Consider the following 22598-nt stretch of genomic DNA (forward strand, 5'->3'; position numbering starts at 1 on the left):
ATAAACTGATAAATTTATGAGTATACTTACGAGAACTTAAATCTTCATACACAAAAACTTTTTCACGTAGCCATTTTTAACAATTTCCAAATATGTAGTGCTAAAAACTCAAAGGTAAAACGTAAAAGAGAATCTCCAAAGTCCGGAAATGAAGCCAATTTGTAAGAAATAATAGGAAATTTTTGAAACGGTAAAAAACACGGAAATTTAAGGTTAAAAAAAGGAAAATTGAAATCGTTAAAATAAATAAAAAAATTAACTGTATATCACTGCCATCTACTGCAAACAGTGCTTAATAACGCTAATAAAATTACACATGTATGAAATCTTAACACACTGCTTGAAATGTAATTATGTAAAGAAATAAACTAAATTGGATGATAGTATACAACGAACAAGTAAAACTGATAAATTCAAATAATAATGACTATTAATTTTAATAGGACTACTTACATATTATTATAATTATGTATGTATTTAAAATGACAAATTTCAATTTACTAGAGTAGTGACCCGCGAATTGCGAAATGTGTTGACTCAGTTTAATCACAGTTATTCCACAACACAATGAGTTTCTTCTATTTATTAAAAATAAATACAGGAATACTTACATGTACAATAGCTTAATATTTCAGAACATTTTCTTTGCCAAACCTATAAATATACTTTTACTAATTACAGTTTCAATCTTACAAGTTAAGCATAACCTATTCAGTAGGAATTCGTATTCTCCAATCTTCACAAGATTCTTCGTGAGTTAGTTTCCTGATTCCGGGAATTAGGATTATATAATTCATAACATTGTGAAATCAGTATTTGAATCGAATATATTTTAAAGTATGAGATTACTCTGAAGACATGAATAACCCTAAAATCGTAAGTTTTTACAATAATTATGATCTTACATACAAATTAGCTCTATCGAATTAATTTAATTCCTGATTCATGCTTTATTTAAAACGATTAACCAATCATGCTGATTGAATTATCCGTCTTATCGCTTTAAATTATCTTGATTGTATAAGGACAGGAAAGGTGTGAATTTTCAATTTATTATACATTTCATTGTAAGTTATAAGATCCATAACGATGTCTGTGGTACGTGAATAACTAATTAATACTATTATGACATTTCTCTCATTGCTTTGAGTTTGTAAAAGAATTCTTAAATAGTAAAACCTTTTAAATATGCCATTACACACATAAGTTAGCAATTAAGGCAAGATAACAAAAGTCAAGGTTCAGATTTCACTTGTGTTACTTTAAACTTCGTATTTCATAACCAATTATATCCTGGCCAAGTCAGAAGTGTTGTGTTTATTGTAGCAAAATGAGCAATTTAGAGGTTGCTCTGAATGATGTGTTTGAACATTCATCAGTGTGTAGTTATATTATTTATTTTTAATTGTTTTTTACTTGAATAAAATAGTAATCATTAATTATTTTACAGGTTCTCCCTATTATAGCTGGAGTAAGTGTTGTGGTTGTGTTAGTGACAGTTTTAGCTAACCTAATATGGGGAAGGAAAGCATCCACACCAACAAAGAAGATAAACCCTGTCACATTAGTTGACTCCAATGTAAAGTATCCCTTACCTCTAATTGAAAGGGAAGAAATTAGCCACGACACAAGGAGATTCAGATTTGGACTTCCCTCTCCAGATCATATTCTAGGTAAATTTATTTGGAATTTAAATTTTTTCTTCTTGTGATTGACCTTCTATGAAAAATATAGGAAATTCATTTAATATTATGTTAATTAATTTTTTGTTTGTCCTTTGCATGACCTTACTTACTTTGTTATAGAGTAAGACATTATATTTATTTCATAATTACTGATTTGGAACCATTAAATGTATCTGTTCCGTCTATTTCATAGGCTTATACATATAGTAGTTCATTCTTAGATGAATCTATGTTGATTGGAAGTTAGTTATTTGTAATTTTCATTTATAGCAAGTAGTAGAGAAATATTAATTTAAACTCTTTATTTATATACAATTTTTTTAAATATGGAAATAAAATAGTAACCATGGCAACAAACCCACACTTTAATCCATTGTATATAATAATGCTGATTGTGTTTCAAGTCATTCTTTAGTGTTTGGCGTACTTGAATTAAAACCAATAATGATTATTTTAGCTTTTCTTTAATTAATATGAGTAAAATTTTAGGTTTGCCAATTGGCCAGCATATACACTTATCAGTAAAATTACAAGATGATCTTGTTATTAGAGCATACACACCTGTAACCAGTGATGAGGAAAAGGGATATGTTGATTTGGTTATAAAGGTTTGTACATGTTTAATACATGAAATGATTTTTAGAAAAGACAAACTAAGCAAGGACAAGTTTTAGACTTAGTCCTATCAAACTAAACAGATTTTTGGTCCATCTGAATGAATACCAATTTGAAATGAGGAACTTATACCATATTATGTATAATATTTTTCTTTACTCTAACTAAATAGTTACTATAAATATTAATTATGTAATATGTTAGATATCATTGAAATGACATTAAAGCTGTCCTTTAAGACATAAAAATTTGAATATGAAAACCAAATTATTATACTGTTAAGGCATTTTATTAATTATCTTTTTTTACAGGTTTACTTTAAGAATGTCCACCCAAAATTCCCCGATGGAGGTAAAATGTCTCAGCATTTGGAAAGTCTGAAAATTGGTGACACAATAGATGTCAGAGGTCCCTCGGGAAGGCTGCAGTATGTTGGTAAAGGAACATTCCAAATTAAGAAGCTAAGAAAGGACCCGCCTACTACAGTCACTATGAAGAAACTCAACATGATTGCAGGTATACTATCATCTTGAATATCAATCAGCCATTTAAAAAAAACTTCTAATTTGAAATAATTGAAAAGTGTCACATATTGTTACCATAAAGCATGATAGAGATAGTGAAAACTATAAGGGAATTTTATTATAGAAACTCCGGCTTCACAAGAGTTCATATTGTCATATCTAAATAGTGTTATTTGTTTTCATCATCAAACAGTGATGTCAACTACAAACAAGTCATAGATGTTTCTCATAACTTATCTGTTATAAGAAAAGGTTATACCGCATTCGGAAGAAAAATTAGAAAACGCTCTGGGTTTAATTTTTTAATTTATACTTATATAGTGATATTTGTTTTAATTCACAAATACTTATTTCGTTTTTTTAATAGAAAAAATTACTAAAAGAATCATTAAAATTAATAAAAAAAAATAACATTCTATGTTCGAGCTTGACATAGTATTTTTTTATTATATTACTAACTATTCCTATCTATTGGGTTGGGGAAAAAGTCTTTTCGCATTACAGTATGTATGAACTTGTAATAAAATCTCTTTGGCTATACTATATGGATCTGGCTGGTTTTGTTATCAAGGAATGTTGAGATATTAAAGAAGATAATTCCAAAATCAAATTAGGATAATGTTTGTTTTTTATTTATTTTTCGTACCGTCAAGATGAGTGAACCGAATGAAGAAATTCGATACATTTATAATTTTCCTCCAAAAAAGGTCGAAATACAACACAAGCCTCGAAATAAATTTGTGATGTTAATATGGCCCTAGCACAGTGTCTGTGACAGTAGCACACATTTGGTTTAAGCGTTTTCAATCCGGAAATTTTGATGTCAAAGATCCAGGTCGCTCTGGTCGCCCTGTAACGGATAAAATGGATGCCATGTTTGAAAAAGTGGAGCAAGATCGGCATATCAGTAGTTAAGACGTAGCTGAAGAACGGGGATTTGACCACAAAAAAGTTTTGGTGCATTTGGAAAAAACTGGGTACACAAAAAAGCTCAATATTTGGGTACCTCACGAGCTCACTGTAAGAAACCTAATGAACCGTGTACACATTTTTGATTCTTTATTACGACTTAATGGAACCGAACCATTTTTGAAGAAGCTGACAACTGATGATGAAAAGTGGATCACGTATGACAAGAACGTGCGAAAAAGGTCGTGATCAAAGGTCGGTCAGGCTTCCCAGACTGTGGCGAAACCCGGGATAACTCGCAACAAGGTGATGCTGTGTGTGTGGTGGGATTGGAAGGGCATTATTCATTATGAGCTGTTACCACCCAGACAGGACCATCGATTTTGAACTCTACTGCGAACAACTGATGAGATTAAAGCAAGAAGTTGAGAGAAAGCGGCCGGAATTAATCACCAGAAGGGGTGTGGTTTTTCATCATGATAACGCTAGACCTCACACATCTTTAGCCTTTTAGCAAAAACTTAGAGAGCTTGGCTAGGAGGTGATAATGCATCCGACGTATAGTCCTGACCTTGCACCTTCAGATTTCCACCTGTTTCAGTCTCTTCAGAATTCTTTAGGCAGTGTCAGGTTAGCATCACGAGAGGACTGCCAAAACCAATTGTCGCGGTATTTTGATCAGAAGTCCCAAAATTTCAGTAGCAATGGGATCATGTCCCTACCTAAATGATGGCAAAAAAATATCGAACAAAATGGTACCTACATACTTTAGTTAAATGTAAATAAACTATTTTAAAAAATGTTTTGAATTTTCTTAAAAAATGCGAAGAAACTTTTTCCCCAACCTATTATTTACTTGCTGATACACATTATGCATGATTATATAATTCCAAAAAAGTCATAAAAATTGATATCAGATATCTGACACATTTTATACCTAAAATCTTTACCATTTTTATATGAAATGAATACTGAATTCTACATTTAAATACATTATATTATTATACATTTGAAAAAGTAATGCTTATATAATATTAGCTTTTATCTTCTATGTAATGTATATTGTATTGACATACACTATAGATTAGTGAATACCACAGTCCACTTAACATCAATATCACTAGTAAAAAAATGTTATCTCATCCTCAAAGCCATTGTTCAGAATTACAGATAAACTTTATCTATGGTCCCTTATCAGGAGTCCTTTGAAATTATTTATCTGTCCAGTTCAACAGACTTCAAAAATTTCTTTGTTAATTTTGAAAAGTTTAGCTTTAGCTTGAAATTTTTTTACGATTTGATGCATTTGTTAATGCTTAAACGTGAAATGTTCAAGGATGAATATTATCACGTTTTTGTTTATTTAACTGTTGATAATTATTATTTGTAAACATTATTATTAAATCGTCATCATTATTAAACACAAGTTATAATAACGTTAAGTCATCATGATGGCTATATTTTTTATCAATGTTAATATCGAATTATTTGATCAAATGGGTTCATAATTACGCAATAACATATCGCTTTATTCGATTCATTAGGGTCACAAATTTTAAGCGAAAAAATATTACAAAGAATATTATTTTAACTTCAAATGTGTGTGTATTTTTTACCCACTTATAAAACGAATTATCAATTCGTCATATTTAAATATATAATATAGATAGGTATAATAAAGATTTTAACAGCAGCGGCCTAGTGGCTTCAGCGTGCGTCTCTCTCTCTCCCCCTCTCTCTCCACCAATGGACTTTCTATGTAAGCATTTATTACTCGCTCGTACGAAGGAAACCATCATAAGGAAAACGGCATGACATCCAGAGTCGATGGCGAGTGTCAGGCACAGAAGGCTAATCACTCACTTGCCTTTTAAAAAGATACTAGGAATGTAAGGGCCTTAAAAGAATGTATCGCTTCGAATTATTTAATTTATGCAAAACTTAAATGTCGTGTCTGCGTCATGTGTGAAACTGTATGTTTTCCTCATAATCCACACATATTTGTTCGCGGAATAACCCAGTTTAGTTATGTTCAATCCATAAAAAAACACTGGGGACATTGCTGAGCGCAGGAAAACGCGTAATTTAGTTCTTTTATAATATTCTATTATATCTTATAAAATACATATAAGTTATATAATCATGTTATACATTTTTGCTAATGTCGGCTAAATCTGTTTAAGAGTAATTTGTTAATCTAATAGGCAAGTAGGTTATCACCTACTACAACTGATCAGTTACATGTGCCTGACACGCGCCATCGAATTTTTGGTTCTAAGGCAAGCTGGTTTCCTCACGATATTTTCTTTCATCGAGCCAATGTTAAATCCGCACATAGAAAGATGTGCACAGCCGGGGATCGAACCTACGACTTCAGGAATGAGAGACGCACGCTGAAGCCACTACGCCAACACTGCTGTTATGGGAAAAACCAATAATAATTTGAAGAAAGAATTTATCCCGATAAACGGCGAGATAAATTACCCTAAATGTCGTAGTTAGAAACCATGCAGGCTAACTTAATAATTTATTGAAATGTCTTAATAAAACAATGTATACTAGTATCTAGAAAATACAGTTCTAGGCTTAAATAATTGTGACACAAAAAGTGATAGTTTTTGTTACCTGTACTATTAATATAATATCTTTTAAGATACGTAGCAATCAGAATCATTCGATAATAAAAACTTCGCCATTGTAAATCATCATGCAAGGAATAAAAATAAATACATTTAGTTGTATTTTTATTAGATATTGGATACTAAAATTATTTAATAAACTAAACAATGTTGGTCTGACATGTCAAAATGGTGACGGTAGTACCAAGTTAAGCCGCCGGCCAAAAAAGTATGTGGTACTGTATGTGGGGTGTGCTCATGATGCAGGTAATTTTGCGCTATGGATATTCTTAATACTTCTTTTTTGACGTGACAACGTCTTATAATTCGATGGAGTCGGCTGCACGCACGAAAATACATGACTCATGCGGCGTTACTGCGCTCTGAGGCGTTCCATTTAAAATTGACATAATTGTATTTATGCGTATAAATAAAAGTAACTTGATCAATTCAATTGTGATTTCCATTTACCTCCTTCTCTATATCCATACAAAATACCTATCAAACAAATACTTTTTTTTTTTTTTTTTTTGAAAAATGCAACCATCCCATCAATATTTTTTATGACGTTGTCACGTTCAACTATCGTCAGTAAACCGACTTTACAGACAACCGATTTTTATGCATTTATGTGGAATTTAAAGTTTCCGACTTAATCACAGTCGTCATTATTCATTAATTAGCATTATAAGCCCGTACATTTTCGTAAGATATTTAAAATAAGCTATTTAACCTTCCATACACCAATTAATCGTTGTATTATAATATTTAACGATTTTTATTACATAATATTATTTTTTATCAAAAAGAGTTTTTCTTTTAAGATCTCAATCAATCATATAAATACTTTCTATAATCAGCAGAAGGCAAGCGTTTTACGATATCGTTATTATTATTATTTTTATCTGTTTAGTTTTAGTTTATTATTTTCAATTTTTAGTTTTTATTTTTTGTTTGTTATTTCTGATATTGAAATATATAATAATTCAAATAAAGTATGTATACAATATTTAAAATTTTATTAACCTACAAAGTAATAATAAATTTAATTAAAAATTTCCCTGTGGCAGTGTACCTTTAACGCTGGCAGCATTTCCTCGCTTTACTGCGATACTTATTCGTTAAGCCAGGAAAGCACCCGTTCTGGGGTCACCGGTAGTATCTACCAGGCGTCAACTTAAATCTTTAATTAGCGCCTGGGCACTTGAACCCCACGGCCCAAGAGTCTACTCCAAAGGGACCAAAATCGAAGTTGGAGGAAAGACTCTTACATTTGTGCCGTTTATTATTTTCTGCCTGCTCTGCGGCCGCCCCAGCTGTTTTTCTTGTCCGAAGGAGACGGGGCAAACATGTCCACACAAGTAGCATCCCATACTAAAGACCGTCCCATTTTCCAAGGGATCAACCCCATCCGGCCGCTTGCCATCAACAACAATATTTAGATATGTTATTAAGAATTAGTACGTAAGGAGTGTGGAAAAAAGACGTAGTGATAGGGATACGAAAGGGAATGCGTAGGTGGTTTGGCCATGTAGAATGGATGAATGAGAAGCAAGGCAGCCGTGGATGGTGAGATCCGGTTGGGTAGGCTGGTCGTATAGTGAAGAGACAGGTGAAAAGTACCCATAAACGACGAGCATGGTTAATGTCATGATAGTGTTTGAAGGTTATTTTAGGACTGTAGCAAGTGGAGGATCCGTGCTCCGGCCTCTCTCTATCCCTTCGGGATAAAGGCGTGGCGTTATAAATAAAAATTTAGTACTTAAATAATATTTGATTATATTGATTACGATTGTATTGTATCTATGACACTAAAATATGCAATATAACGAAGTATTTTTTCTCGTTTCACTTTGACGTCCGTTGTTCCAAAAATGAGCGTTTTTTTAAGGCAGGGTCTCAAGTATTTATGAACCAATTCCAGTTATGGTCCTTCTAGAAAAGAGCGTACCAATTCTTAAAAGGCCGGCTACGCATTCGCGCACCCTCAGGGTTTGTGTCCATGGGCGGCGGTATCACTTAACATCAGGTGTACCTGCTGCCTGTTTGCCTCCTGTTCTGTTAATAAATACCTTAAGCAAAGAACAACCAAATAATTTGAAAATATATTTATTTATAGAAAGTTACAATTCTATTCTAAAATACATGGCAATTACGGTGAACATATTAAAAAATATATAAACAATTAAAACATATGTAAAAGTCACATTACATTATCACCAAAAAAAAAATGTCTTTTACGTTCTACGCCATTGGTTGAGAACTGGCACTAAATGTAAAATTAGAAGCATTAATATGTATTCTTTAACCACTCTTTACATATAAAGAGTGGTTTACAAAAGAATTTGTAATCAAGCCACTGGCCTAAATTTATATTTCGTGAAAGCAGTTACACAATACAAAATAACTGGGTTTACAGGTGGTACGGGCATCGCGCCAATGTTGCAACTGATCCGTCATATATGTCAAGACCCGAATGATTCCACGGAAATGAGGCTATTGTTCGCAAATCAGACGGAAGAAGATATTTTACTTCGGAACGAGTTGGAGAATTACCAACGGGATCACCCTGAGCAATTCTGTTTGTGGTACACCTTGGATAGACCTACTGAAGGTAATATTCTTTTCTTTCTAATCTAATTCCAACCCGACTGATGATTTAAGCGAACCGGGATCGTTTAGGACAAGATACCAGTTATATTGACCAAAATCAAAGGTCCCGGCTGAATTGTATTAGGTTCTTAATAACAACGTCATCGGCTGTTTTGACTATCGGTTTTTACGACCAAATATGAGTAGTCCCTTCGATGTCGTTTGTCTTTGACTGTATTAATAATCACAATTAAATTAACGCGTATTCCGTCCCCCATATAACGCGGTATTTCCCCCCTATAACGTGGAGTATACTCAAGTTATATTTCTGAAGTGTGAAATTTATAATGATTTGTCAAGTCCATAATTAGTTTTGCGTATCTTTGCAACTGTACTGTGTTATAAAATTAAACTAATTAACTTAGTTAAATTTGTGTTCCTAGCTTTTGAAATGTTAGGAAAACGAGTTTATAAGAATATTCCTACAACGTGTAATCCTATAACGCGGTCCGGATCTACCGCATTTAAGGGGAGATTATTCTACTGCGTTTAATTCGCTATATTTAACGTGTTAGATACTATATCGTATTCAGCGAAGAGCGGTTCCTGTTGTCGACGACCAAACCCTTCCCAATCCCAATCCGATGGCTTGATCCCTTGGCATAGAGATGTGGGTCACTCTGCATCTTCTACCACATTTACCGCATAGACGAAGACATTGTTTTCAAGCATGCTACGTTATAGTTGATCTGTAACCGCCTTATGTCACGTGACTAAAAGAACTCAACTTTTTAAGTTATTTGATTCCATAATGGTTTTAAAATATACTCTCAATAACTAATTACTCATTTGCCTGTCAAATAGCAAAATTAATTAGAAATATTTTTATAGTGAATATAAATTATTAATAGATTTAATACAGACCTAATCTATTTGATAACGGTATTACGTGACATGTCCAATGTAGAATGAATTTATGATTGAGATAAAATAACATCGAACCAGACTTTAAAATATAAAAATCCGCAGCAAGTGGATTTTTTTCATGTGTTTATATATTTTATAAACTTTGTCAAAGATAAAATAAAAATGTATTCACGGGAAATTCAAGTTTATTCGTATGCTGGTTTGACACCAATTTAGGGTTAAAGTCTGTCAAAATCCATCTATTAGGTACTCTAAAGTATTTATTTATGAATTAATTTAATAAAAAAACATTTTTTTACTAAAGCAAAACATTAAACAAGTTAAATTAATAAACTTAAATTATTCTCTATAATCATACCATATAGAACTTACCAAAGTTTGTCGTGAACGTTTTTGAATACGATTATGAAAACATGGCCGCCACTCGGCTCAGACCCGACTTCGATCAATAATGACTATGTATAGCGCTTTGTCAGTGAACTTTATTTGAGGGTTTTCCCCCCAAATTTAGAGGGAAACAAGATGTCCATCCAAGGAGTATTTCTAAATTCGCTAGTCCGATGGAAGACATCTTGACGCTATAATATTTCGTACATAAAATCCGCACTATTCTTAATATATATAAATTACGTGTCACGTTGTTTGTCCGCGATGGACTCCTAAACTACCGAACCGATATCAATCAAATTTGCACACCGTGTGTAGTTTGATCCAACTTGAAAGATAGGATAGCTTACATCTCAATTTATACCCGCAATATTATTTTATTGCAACATGTTTGATTATTATTTGATAGTCACAATTCTAACAGATAGCGCTGTGTTGAAAGTACCAACGTTTCACATAAGCTACAATTTAATGGTATAACCACCAAAAAAGCATAGCAGTCCCCATGACTGGTGTTCTCCTACCGCTTCCCTTGAATAGTTTGCTACTATGTAATATAACAAAAACCTTAGCCACAGCAACGCTTGGCCGGTCTGCTAGTATATTATAATTTACTGCAATTCTAATTGTATTACAAATACTATTTGGTTTTTTATAAGTATTTAAATCGGGCTGAGACACCCTTTTAAGCTGAAAGCTTTATTAAGCTTTTAAATAAACTCTAAGGGGCCGTCTCCACAAGCGAGAGAATCGCGACGAGTCCGCGTTTTTATCGTCGGGTAATCTCCACGAACGAGCTATTATTCCGCCAGCGTATCGTCGCGATTCGTAACGGAATCACAGCGTATCCGCAACGACTCGTAACGGAATCGCCGCGTTTCTTTGACAACGCGTTGTGCTCTTATTTTGTTCAGTGTTCATTTAGAGTTCAGTGGTGCCGGACGAGACCGAAATAAGTAGTGTCTAAATCAGTCAATAAAATAATTATTTACTATGGATGTATTGTTTTTATTGATGTATGGTCACGCACGTCGCGCGCTCTCTGCGAGAGCGCCACGTTCCGTGGCGAGTGCGCGACGTGCGCGCCACCGGTAGCGACAGGCTCGCAGCGATGTAATGACGTTTCGCGCGCACTCAACCACCCGTCGCATCGCCGCGTTAAGATCGCCGTGTGGAGACACGTTCTATGAGATTGTATAGAAATGCGTGGCAGGACGATTGTATCGTCGCGATTCTCTCGCTTGTGGAGACGGCCCCTAAGCAATCCACTGATTGCAAATTTTTAATATTATATAATACATTATATTTCCAGGCTGGAAGTACAGTACCGGTTTCATCAATGACGAGATGATTCGCGAGCACCTATTCCCTCCAGGCGATGACGTCATGGTACTTATGTGCGGGCCACCACCTATGATTAACTTCGCCTGCAACCCGGCCCTGGATAAACTAGAATATCCAGCGGAAAAGCGATTCGCATACTAAGATGTGCATTCCATTCACCAGAGATTAAACTGACTGGTCTACGGGTAATCAAGAAATAAACGTGTGTGTACTTATGTACACGCGTTAGAAGTTATACTTCTTTGGCGTGCCAAATTAAAAAAAAAAATATCTTTCGCCTTATTCTACGTTTGTAGAAAAAATTTACTCTCATAATTTTGACCTAACGCGCCAAAATAAGTAGAACTTCAAAAAACCTAAAATGTTGACTATATTTAACTTCAGGGTGTCGGTTTTTTGTGACGGTGTGCGCGCGCATCGTTAAACTTTACTGTCATACTTTTTCCCTAACGCGCCAAAATAAGTAGAACTTCAAAAAACCTAAAATGTTGACTATAGCTAACTTCAGGGTGTCGGTTTTTTGTGACGGTGTGCGCGCGCATCGTTAAAATTTACTCTTATAATTTTTCCCTAACGCGCCAAAATACTAATTCAAAGCCGGTCAACAGCTGACCGGTTCCTGTTTATCACATAATTATTTTCTTATGCAAAGTTGCGCCATCCATAGTAATTGAGAGTTAGAGAATATAGTCGCTGCAATTTCATATAAATGGATTTGGTTATCTCTGGTCGAATAAATGGGACATTCAACATAATCGTTCAGAAATTTGTAATTTTTTTAATGCATATAAAACACGAACAGCCTTGCGATTCTGTAACTCACTTTTCGAACTCACACAGCGGTTTTCGCAGCGGCGGTTGCGCTCAAATCAGTCGTAAAGCAGTCATTTTACGATTTGGCATTCTGATAAACAAAAGGGACCTTATCAGAATGCCAAATCGTGTGAGTTCGAAAAGTGAGTTACAGAATCGCAAGGCAGAATATGGATTAGGTCTATATTACTTTGACCTGCTTTCGTTGTCAGTTAAAAATAACAGGACAATTATTGACCGCCGCTAAGACGTCATTTTGGCCCCAAAATCTTGGTACCAAATAAGTTACCGGCCTTAAAATACATATGACATAGTATTTTTATATTATATGTGTTTCTGTTGTATTTTTATTCGTATCTAGAACAATTATTAGCTAAGGAGATTAGTTCTAAGTGTTTCGAATGTTTTATAGACAATATAGATTTCTGTAATAAATTATGATATTACATACAGGTTTTTATTTCAACATTTTGCTTTATTTAATACTAGTAGACTCGGCCAAGCGTTGCTGTGGCTAAGATTTTTGTTATATTACATAGTAGTAAACTATTCAAGAGAAAAGGCAGGAGAACACCAATCCACCATGCTTTTTTGGTGGTTATTCCATTAAATTGTAGCTTATGTGAAACGTTGGTATTTATTTTGATAAGGATACGTACCTAGGTACGAATAAAGAGCCTTTTCTAGCGGTGTTATTTTAATAAAAGGACGCTTATTGTGACGTAATTATAAAAGATAGAGACATATGTACTGTCGCGACGTTTTTTATAGATAGTGATGTGTCCTGAAAAATTGTATTACATCATTTTGTTCTATCATTAATAGTTTTCGCAGCGCACACGATTGAAGGAAGTTTTTTGTTAATTTTTTTTACACCTTGGGTTACATAGATTAGATATACATAGATGTACAACTATATAAACTGACAATCGAAACGTTGCCGCGCATATTTGACAGAAAAAAGTTTACTTTGTGACAATTCAAGTTTCGTCCTTTGCCTTTCCCATTATCCATTCCCTTCATCTCCTGCGGATAGAGGACAAGTCTTTGTTTTTAATTTATGTTATTATTATTAATTACTTAATATGTCATGTGGACGTGGTGTAATAGTAGCAGCTCCTTACAAACGTTGTGTAAAAAAACATGGCGATTAAAAAGAGTGGCGGAGAGTTTATTGCCAGTTCTTCTCTTCCGTGGCTGGCACTAGCACTAAATGTAAAGTTTCATATTTCATATACATTTTTTTTTACGTTCATAAGTGTACATTATGTTGCCTATATGATTAAATGATTTATGACTTGATTAGGGATAAATTATTATCATCATCATGAAGTTTCGTCATGTTCACAAAAATTTAACTTTGTCGACTATTTTATCTTTTGTTCTCATTATAGTGTAAGTGCTTGCTTCTATATTATTGTAACGTGTATGTATTTTAACTAAAATATAAAGCAATTACGAAAATTGCTTTATGAAAGGGATTCAAGGACTCTCACTTAAGGGCTTAATTTGAACTAAAAGCATTAGCTGATAACTTAACAAAAGTGTTTTCTTAATTATTATAATGGACTTGTACAATTATGATATTTTATTCGAGTCATCAAAACAACAAATGAGCGCGTTTTCTGAATTGGTAGTTTGCGTCAAAATTGTTGAGTCGATATAAATACGCGTCCAAGTTAAGCTATGGCTAAACCTGAATTCCTTTCGAAAGATATTTTAGATGAGGAGTATATTAAATCCTTTGAGCCTTTCCATCATCTCCAAATGGCACTAGGATCGTGTCGTGTAAATATTCGTGACAGATTCGTAAGCTCACCGACTACCGCGCAAAAGATTTTCTCTGTCTGTTGTGTTATCATCACATTGGTCCTATACATATATACCACTACATCATACTTTATTCGATACTACGATTTCGCCGGCATCTACGTCACAAGTATCATTAGCATTGTCATGTATTACATAACATTTTTCCTTCACATAATTCATGTAAGATTTATCAATTGCAATAGTAACCCAAGATTTTACATTCAACTTCAAGAAATCGACCGTCTCATGAACGTAAACAAAAATGAGAAGTTAAACAGAGTCTTGTATTTGAATAACGCGGCATCAGCGGGCGTTTCAGTACTTGTATTACTGATGGCATTTTGTTTAACAATGTATGAGAATGCACATTTTTTTATGGGAATCGTTGGACTTCTATACAGTGTTTTAACATGCATTGTAGAATGGATGTATTGTGCAGATTTGTTAGTGTATTTCTTTTTAAGAATACGGTTTATCAATGCAATTATTATCAATCATCTTCAGGGTACAGTCGGTCCTTTGAAACACAGGGCCATTAATTTACCTACATATTATTTTATACGTTGCTTAGCCTCTGAAACACATGATTTTCAGACTTGTTGTGTTGACTTGTACCTTAAAGCTCTGTTTGAAGGATTTACATCATTTCAAAACCATTACAGGTTTCAAGTAAGTAAATAGGATATGTTTTATTTATCTAGCAATTAATACGGTCTGAATAAGTATAAAACGAAACTAAACGTGCATTACGCAGTGATGCCAACTCCCATAGAATGAACCCACTAAAACCAACATCAAGTCTCCATAAATATCGATTCAAAACCTGTTATGTACCTACTTATGTTGAGAAGTAATTTATGTAACCACGCTTGGAGTTTATATTTAGTTTGGTTGTTGGATTCTAGCCTTAATCTAAATTTTCTAGAATCGTCCGTTTTTAAAGAGAATCTTGTACAAAGTACCTCCTAACCCATCTTGATTACCCCTGCATCACATACGTCATTACGTTTATCCAATCACAATAAAAAGCACTGTCGTCATTTGTTTTTAAAATTCTAATGATTACAATGGTTATTTTTACAGATGCTTTTATTTTGTAACCAATTTGTACTACTATCTTTGCTGACATTTGAAATCGGATTGGGAGCACTTCAATATAATGTAAGTGAATTATGTTAAGGAATCACTGTAAATAGAAACGAGAAAAATATTAATTGAAAGTACAATCAAGCGTACCTACATCAAAATATTTAAAAAAATCTTAGAAAAAGGAATAATTGGGACCAGTTTTCCCTCCTTGCACTTCATTAACGATCACCTTTCAGTACGACCAATGGGGAAGATTACTGTCAAATAGTTCCTTGTAGAGGGCGCCAAATGTTTGTTGCAAGGGAGCTGTCAATCTCCATAGTAAATTATAAAACTTCGCGATATTTTACATGTTGAAAAACTTGTTTTAACCAGAAAGTAGATCGGATTCGTAAAAAAAAACGCTATAAAATAGACGGAGATTTTTCGACGATCAACTGAATGGAACAAACATACAGCGCCCTCTACAGGAAAAGTTTCTAGTGGTCTTCCCCATTGGAATTATACCCACAGCCTAGGTTTAAAAACAATCTCCTAATTAACCTTTTTGCAGGCACTTCGCTGGTCGGAATTAATAACATTGCCAACAATTTTAATTTGTAATACACTACTGGCGATATTCCTTTGCATTCGTTGCGAAGTATTTTACCGTGAAACAAAAAAGACGAAACGTTTATGTATTACCATGATGTCTCGATATTGTGATGGTGAGTTGTTCGTTTGTATTGAGCTCGGTGTGGTGGTTACTTCCCATTACAAACATTTTGTAAAACATAAAACAAGGGGATTAAAATAAGTGGGGGCGAGTTTATTACCAGGAACTTTACTCTGACTCTGAGAGAGCAGTGTTGGCCTAGTGGCAGTGGCGGATTTACCAGCAGGCTGAGTAGGCTGGAGCCTAGGGCGGCAAATTTTAATTTAAATTTTTTATTTCGGTTTAAAACTTAAAAGAAAAAAATTATTATACACACACATAATACGAATTTCGAAAATTGGAGAGAAATTAAAATATTTAACAAAAATCTAAATATTCTCATATACAGTGCTAATTAATAAATATTTCAACATCTCTGCATGAACAATTCCTAAACGCTTTACTAATTATACATTAATGATTATGAACTTTTAGAATATCGCGATTCGATATTATAATCGAAATTTAGTAATTTTTACATATTACATATATTCTTCACTGATAACTACTATAATTTTTTCTCCGTGTACCTAATAGAATGTGATCTGCTTACCCAATTCAATCGATATAATATCGATGGTCTAATAAAAATACTGACTAAAATTGACTAATTTTTATTAAATAAAAAACTAGTTCAATATCTTATAGAGATCATATTAATCAAATAACTGATAGTTGAACGACTGTGACTTGACAATAAAAAAATTCCCTCCACAAAATATGAAGTGAGACAATTTGCTCATTAGAAAATTGATACATTTTATCAGTTAATTATTTTATTTGCAGTAAGAAAAGTTTGGAAAATCCAAATGAGCAGGCCTTAAGCGCTCATGTCGTACACGAATTATTTAAATTAATGTTTACATCAGTAGATTTGATAACTTTTTCGCAAAGCAAACAAGTATATTAAAAAAAAATTGAAGTGAAAAAATTATTTTTTCGAAAGTTATCGTGTTTACTGTGAACACGATCATCCAAAATCCATACAATATGGCATTAAAATTACTTCCTTTTAAATAAAAAATAATTAATCATAACCGAAAAAATAATTTTTATAAGCTCAGCGATCATTTTTCTTTCCGATAAGTTGCTTTTTAAATAATATTCATGTACATCATATTTGTTAGGTACGGTTTAATGTGAGAAAACATCGGATTTAGATTTTTAGGCAAGAGTAGAGCATACCTACTACGCGCTTCGCACTTAAGCCTTAAGTATAATATGTAATAAAGAAAAGATATATTCATTGTATTGCTATTTAAAAACTGTGAGTGTAATAATAAATGTTAATCAACGTTCGCCAAATGTATGTTTTTTACGTAAGCTTAATTCATATTTTGTAAGTATTGTATAGTGTTAAGACATACCTTACCTTACTTTGAAAGTGGTATACGATTGAGATATTTTTTCCTTAAAATAATGTTTTTTGATAATTCTTTGCTGTAAAAATAATCAAGGATTTAACACGGTACCATAGTTCTCAATAATAATAACTATAATAACTAAAAGGAAAAGTAACGAGGATGATGGAGCACAAATTATAAAGTTGAAATTTTATAAATAGAAAATTGATATGATTGTGGACTAAGATATCAAAATTTAGAGGCGGCAAAAATTTAATAGCCTACGGGCGGCTAATCTATAAATCCGCCACTGCCTAGTGGCTTCAGCTTGCGACTCTGATCCCCGAGGTCATACGTTCGACCCCCGCCTGTGCACCAATACATTCTGTCTATGTGCACATTTAAGATTCGCTCGAACGGTGAATGAAAACATCGTAAGGAAACCAGCTTGCTTTAGACCCAAAAAGTCGATGGCGTGTGTCAGGCACGGGAAGCTGATCACCTACTTAGTACTTAACTATTAGATTGATGAAATGAAACAGACAGTAACAGAAATCTGAGGCCGAGACCTAAAAAGGTATACACTAGTATTTTTTACACGCTTTATATTAGCTTCACCTGTATGTATGTATGTATGTATGTATGTATGTAACCGACTCCTTCGGACTCGATTTTGACCCACTTTAAACGGACAGATTTAATTCAAACTTTGTACACTTATAAAGAATCAGCGACAATATAATAATTTCATAGGTTTATCTCGAAAAAACAATGAAATTTTTTTAAGTCCACAAAGAAATACGATTAAATTGAGACAACACGTATTGCTGCTAGTACTAAAAAGTGGAAAAGCGTGGGGCGCTCTGTGCCATATTTTTCGTCTATTGAGCAACCCACGCTTTTTCACAATAAAACCAGTATTTTTTGTTCATTACCATTTTCAGCCTAAATTAGGAATTATTTTTCAATTTTTAGTTTGATGTGCTTTAAAATCGTGTTTTATAGTTTTTTTAAACTATATTTATTTTTACACTGTTACTTCCAATCTCCGTTCTCAATAATATTTCCGATCATCCCAAATTTGCGACATCAGTTCGCAAAAAAATTCTGCTACGGATATTCAGAGAACTACATCGAACTTGCATACAAAAAGGTCAAAGGAAGTTACAATGTTCGTCATGTCTGTTCTTCGCCCTTGATTTGAGAATTGGCAGAAAATGTAAATTTAGATATTTTATTAATTAGCGTACATCATAAAATATTATATTAATATTTGATTTTGCTTATACTTAGTATCACAAAGTGGTTTATACTGCTGTGCTTTTTTGTATCCATAGTGTATACACAAGCAAGAAGCACTAAGACGCTGGTGTATATTGTTTCAGGACCTTTAAGAGATAAAGCTAAAAGGATCTTAAAAATCATTGAACAAAGACCGGTCAAATTCAACGTGTACAATATGTGGTCCATGAATGCGTTAACAGTTATTAGAATGCTTAATATCGTTACTACAATGATGGTGGTCTTACTCCAATTTACGTTTCTTTAAATTATGATATTATGGAAAAATTTGAAATATTAGCTAAAAGGGTCACCAGATCTAGAAAATAGTAAAATATATTATGGTCTTTGATTTACAAGCAGTAAATGTGGTAACGAAAAATTTACCCTACAGAATGCGGTAATTTAGTGTTGCCATTAATATTTCTTCATTAATTTTTGTAGTCATGGAGAAACATTGTTCGGTGATAAATTGGGAAGCAAAATATGTAAGCAGAGAATTAGTCGATTTTTTTGTAAAAATAATAAAAAATGTGGTATTCTGAAAATCAAGTTTAAAGGCATTCTTAAGCCACTTGATTTTTAGTTTATACATAATATTATCTTAATGAAAATACTTATACTTTCACTTCTAAAAAAAATCGACTAACTCTGGTCATATATTTTTTTTAATGCTATTTTCGTTCCTTAGATATGTAAACTTTTTTATTAAACGGTAGAATTTAAAACGACAACTACAGAGCATTAAAGAGAGATTATGCAAGTTACTACTTAAGTATTGCAAAAAATAATATTAGTGAAGATACATACAATAAAAGTCTGGTAATATTTAAAATCAATATTTATTTTCTATATCAATAATGTTTGTACAAAAAGGACACTGATTGGACGGATTCAATTGTATATAACTACAATAGCTTACATTAAATTGTTTATTAAATGTATATTATACCTCCAAATTAAATGTAATTTATAACATATTAATATTAAACAGTCTTCAGTAGAAATGGACTGGGCTGATTATTATTCAGGAACCTTACCGTCAACTTGCCAAGCATTCATTTCTCCTTAGAAATGGACCAGAAAAGTAAGAGTGGTGTTCAGGTTACAGAAAGCGTAGTAGAGAAGAACCAAATAAGTTATGGTCAGTTTGTCTGCTTAGTTTGGTCTTCACAAATAAAATGGAAAGTCATTGGAGGTGTCATACATTAGAATAAGATGATTATGTTAACACAACACATTTATATCCCTTTCCAAAAGGCATTTTAATTATTTTTAAAAATATACACAAAAATGTGTGTATAAAATAAATCCATTTTGCTTGGATACAATAATTGTATTCTTATTTTGGAATGTAAGTTGTCTAATAAATGGACATTTAAAATCAACTAGAATTAAAAATGCATTCTGTACAAAAATATGTAGAATAAAAATACTTGTTGATTTAAGAACCTATGCATTGTTACATTTGAAATTCAGTCAGATTCACTGTGTGAACAATGATCACAGTTGTGCATCACTGCACAATATTGTCTAGTCTATAGGCTGATCTGCATGGCTAGGTCAGAACAATGCTTTGTATAGAAAATAAATAAATATTGTTGAAATGCTTGAATTCAACATAGTAGCACTATTGCATCTATGGTCCAGGAAACAAAAGCACCAAGTTGTTTCATCATACCATTCTCTGCAAGAATAAACACAAAAATTATAATACATAAAACTAGTAAATTATAATCTACTTCTGATTCCTAAAATGCTGGCAACACTTGCTTAGCGAGTGTCTGTGTCTAGTAGGTCTAGTCCTAAATGGACTAGACTATTCAGTTTTATAAAGAACAATAACAATTATTGTTCTTAATCCTTAGTAGGAAGTTTTTGGTATCCCAAGGATATGATACAGACACATTTCTAGCTCTTAATGATCAGGTTTTTTTTCATGAAGGGGGCCTACAAAAACATTTTAAGCAATAAATTAAAAGTATACATATATATTTAGTAGACATGAAATAATAAAATATAGATTTGTTTGACTGATATGTTTTGGAAACTACCCTTTTGTGCTTTCCATTTTTAACTGGAATCTTACCAAAACATGTTGATAAAACTCTGTGTGTAGTATAAGCAAATGTATCAAAAATAATGAAATATTCTGAAATTATTATTCAGTACACTTTGATAAATAAGTTAAAATTTCATTTAAAAAAAATTCTTCAAATTGTCCTAAATCTTTAACTAAGCAAATAATTAATGTAAAAGAGAGCAAAGGTATATTCCAGGTAGATAAGAATATTTTTTATTTAAAGCAAATCCCTAGAAACACAAATTAAAAAATATTTTACCTCTTAATATCCAGCTCTTTTATAGTGTTATTAACATAGTTTGCTAGGTTAACATCCTTTGCAGCTGCTCGACAGCCTTCATATGTATCAGCAGGGATGTCTGTTCGGAATGCTCTGAAGTTGCTTAAACAGTCTCGTGTTATTGTTTTTTGAGCTGTAAATATACGTTTTTTATTTAATAAAAAAGCTTATATTAATGATAATTTTACTTTTAAATCATATACTAATTAAACAAGATTTTTTTTTAATTACCTCCTTTCCTTTCTATAAGTTTTACACAAATATCTTCACTATCGGGACATGGGTTGCCAAGGTAACCAATTCCTTTCCAATTGAAAGGCTCCATGCAGCCAGGTATTGCAGAATTACATTGATAGCACCATATTGCTGTACCTAATATAATGTAAAGGTGAGACTGTTAGTCATTAAAATAAAACATTAAAAACCTAATATACTAAACATTGTATTCTTAAGAAATTTCACTAAAGAGAATAATAAATATTGTTAAAACCACACACTATAATGCAGCTTTTACTTCTACTAAATTTTACTTCTAAACACATTAGTTTAGCAGTTGAAATTCACCGATTTTGAGTAAAAAAATACTTTTTCTGGAAGTATTGGAATACAAAGTTATATTAAAGAAATAAAGTTTGCCACACCCAAACTTTAAATAATAAATAACGTGTAATTATGTTAACTCACATTCATGAAGACACAAGGCAAGTAGTAAACCAATCAATAAATGTACGCCTTTCATCATTAGAGCGATCAAGTTTATAATGATACTATATATATTCAAGTTGTTTGTGTACTTAAACTTTTTAAAACAATTATCATTCGAAAGTCGAAACAAACATAAAAGTTAAAACAGTAGTTAGTGATGTGCCAAACTTCCAAATGACTATCCGAATCAGTGTTGCCAACGACACCGGGACTGATATCGCCATTTTTCACAGCATAAGTAGCCTAAATGCTGGTATTTTTTCCTATCCTTCGCGATAATGCTTCACATATTGCCGTGTTTTCCCATGCTTTTTTCACAGAAATGATGGCTTTGAAATTACTTGCTACACGCACTGGTTATGTTGAAATTGAGGAACAAAGTGACAAAGCGAACGAAACGAAAGGCACAAAAACATTATCCCGAATTTAGTCAGTGTAATATAGATAATTGCGGTAGTCACTAACAGCAATATAGGTAGGTACATTGGACAGTACTACCTCCTAAATTTGGTTTCTGGGTATTCTCCGCCCGGAAACTTACTACTTTAATATCTCATACAGATATCTTAGTGTTAGTGACTATGATTTTTAATAAAAGTAGCTTATTTGCGATTTATGACATATCCTTGAATTAGCCTAATAGGCGACCAGTCGCCTTTCAGATATTTTCATGGCCAATTCTGGTCCTGAGTAGCCTAAATGGCGATAAATCGCCTATGTTGACCACACTGATCCGAATCCCGAGTAACGTTCGAAATTTGCATCGGATCGAATCCATAATCGCCGCTGACTGGTCGATGCAATCAACTGTTTATATATGTACCGGATCGTGATTAAAAGTTAGACTAGAGATTTGTCAATATAGTATAGGTATGTCATTATTGAGTGTTCAAAGTA

General features: G+C 32.9%; 3 protein-coding genes across 5 annotated transcripts; 2 read left to right on the forward strand and 1 right to left on the reverse strand.

Moving 5' to 3' along the window:
* Window positions 1-561: 561 nt before the first annotated feature.
* LOC125057893 (NADH-cytochrome b5 reductase 2) lies at window positions 562-11850 on the forward strand. 3 transcript variants are annotated; one of them, XM_047661831.1, is made up of 6 exons: window positions 562-876; window positions 1451-1673; window positions 2175-2293; window positions 2612-2816; window positions 8771-8965; window positions 11570-11850. In XM_047661831.1, exons 1-6 carry the CDS (start codon window positions 859-861, stop codon window positions 11740-11742), a joined length of 933 nt encoding a protein of 310 aa, XP_047517787.1. In that variant the 5' UTR covers window positions 562-858; the 3' UTR covers window positions 11743-11850. The 3 variants fall into 3 exon arrangements, with proteins under 3 accessions (XP_047517787.1, XP_047517788.1, XP_047517786.1); XM_047661832.1 differs by lacking the exon at window positions 562-876 and adding an exon at window positions 979-1098; XM_047661830.1 differs by lacking the exon at window positions 562-876 and adding an exon at window positions 1246-1378.
* A 2012-nt stretch (window positions 11851-13862) lies between these two features.
* LOC125058009 lies at window positions 13863-19111 on the forward strand. The gene is made up of 4 exons (XM_047662003.1): window positions 13863-14895; window positions 15310-15387; window positions 15869-16022; window positions 18738-19111. The coding sequence occupies exons 1-4, from the start codon at window positions 14101-14103 to the stop codon at window positions 18899-18901; spliced, it is 1191 nt and encodes a 396-aa protein (XP_047517959.1). The 5' UTR covers window positions 13863-14100; the 3' UTR covers window positions 18902-19111.
* A 345-nt stretch (window positions 19112-19456) lies between these two features.
* Window positions 19457-21865, reverse strand: LOC125058010. The gene is made up of 4 exons (XM_047662004.1): window positions 21681-21865; window positions 21228-21368; window positions 20976-21129; window positions 19457-20320 (listed from the first exon to the last, which is right to left on the reverse strand). Exons 1-4 carry the CDS (start codon window positions 21736-21738, stop codon window positions 20197-20199), a joined length of 477 nt encoding a protein of 158 aa, XP_047517960.1. The 5' UTR covers window positions 21739-21865; the 3' UTR covers window positions 19457-20196.
* Window positions 21866-22598: the final 733 nt, after the last annotated feature.

This window comes from Pieris napi, chromosome 17 (assembly GCF_905475465.1).
Source record: "Pieris napi chromosome 17, ilPieNapi1.2, whole genome shotgun sequence".
Lineage (NCBI taxonomy): Eukaryota > Metazoa > Arthropoda > Insecta > Lepidoptera > Pieridae > Pieris > Pieris napi.

Excerpts from the sequence above, each read along its gene's own strand:
- LOC125057893 (XM_047661830.1), top strand. The coding sequence starts at position 1,331 with ATGAGCAATTTAGAGGTTGCTCTGAATGATGTGTTTGAACATTCATCA. Across the intron at positions 1,379-1,450 it reads ATGTGTTTGAACATTCATCA|GTTCTCCCTATTATAGCTGG; the intron begins GTGTGTAGTTAT and ends ATTATTTTACAG. Across the intron at positions 2,817-8,770 it reads GAAACTCAACATGATTGCAG|GTGGTACGGGCATCGCGCCA; the intron begins GTATACTATCAT and ends CTGGGTTTACAG.
- LOC125058009 (XM_047662003.1), top strand. The coding sequence starts at position 14,101 with ATGGCTAAACCTGAATTCCTTTCGAAAGATATTTTAGATGAGGAGTAT. Across the intron at positions 15,388-15,868 it reads TGGGAGCACTTCAATATAAT|GCACTTCGCTGGTCGGAATT; the intron begins GTAAGTGAATTA and ends ACCTTTTTGCAG. Across the intron at positions 16,023-18,737 it reads GATGTCTCGATATTGTGATG|GACCTTTAAGAGATAAAGCT; the intron begins GTGAGTTGTTCG and ends ATATTGTTTCAG.
- LOC125058010 (XM_047662004.1), bottom strand. The coding sequence starts at position 21,738 with ATGATGAAAGGCGTACATTTATTGATTGGTTTACTACTTGCCTTGTGT. Across the intron at positions 21,369-21,680 it reads TGCCTTGTGTCTTCATGAAT|GTACAGCAATATGGTGCTAT; the intron begins GTGAGTTAACAT and ends ACATTATATTAG. Across the intron at positions 21,130-21,227 it reads ACTTATAGAAAGGAAAGGAG|CTCAAAAAACAATAACACGA; the intron begins GTAATTAAAAAA and ends GTATATTTACAG.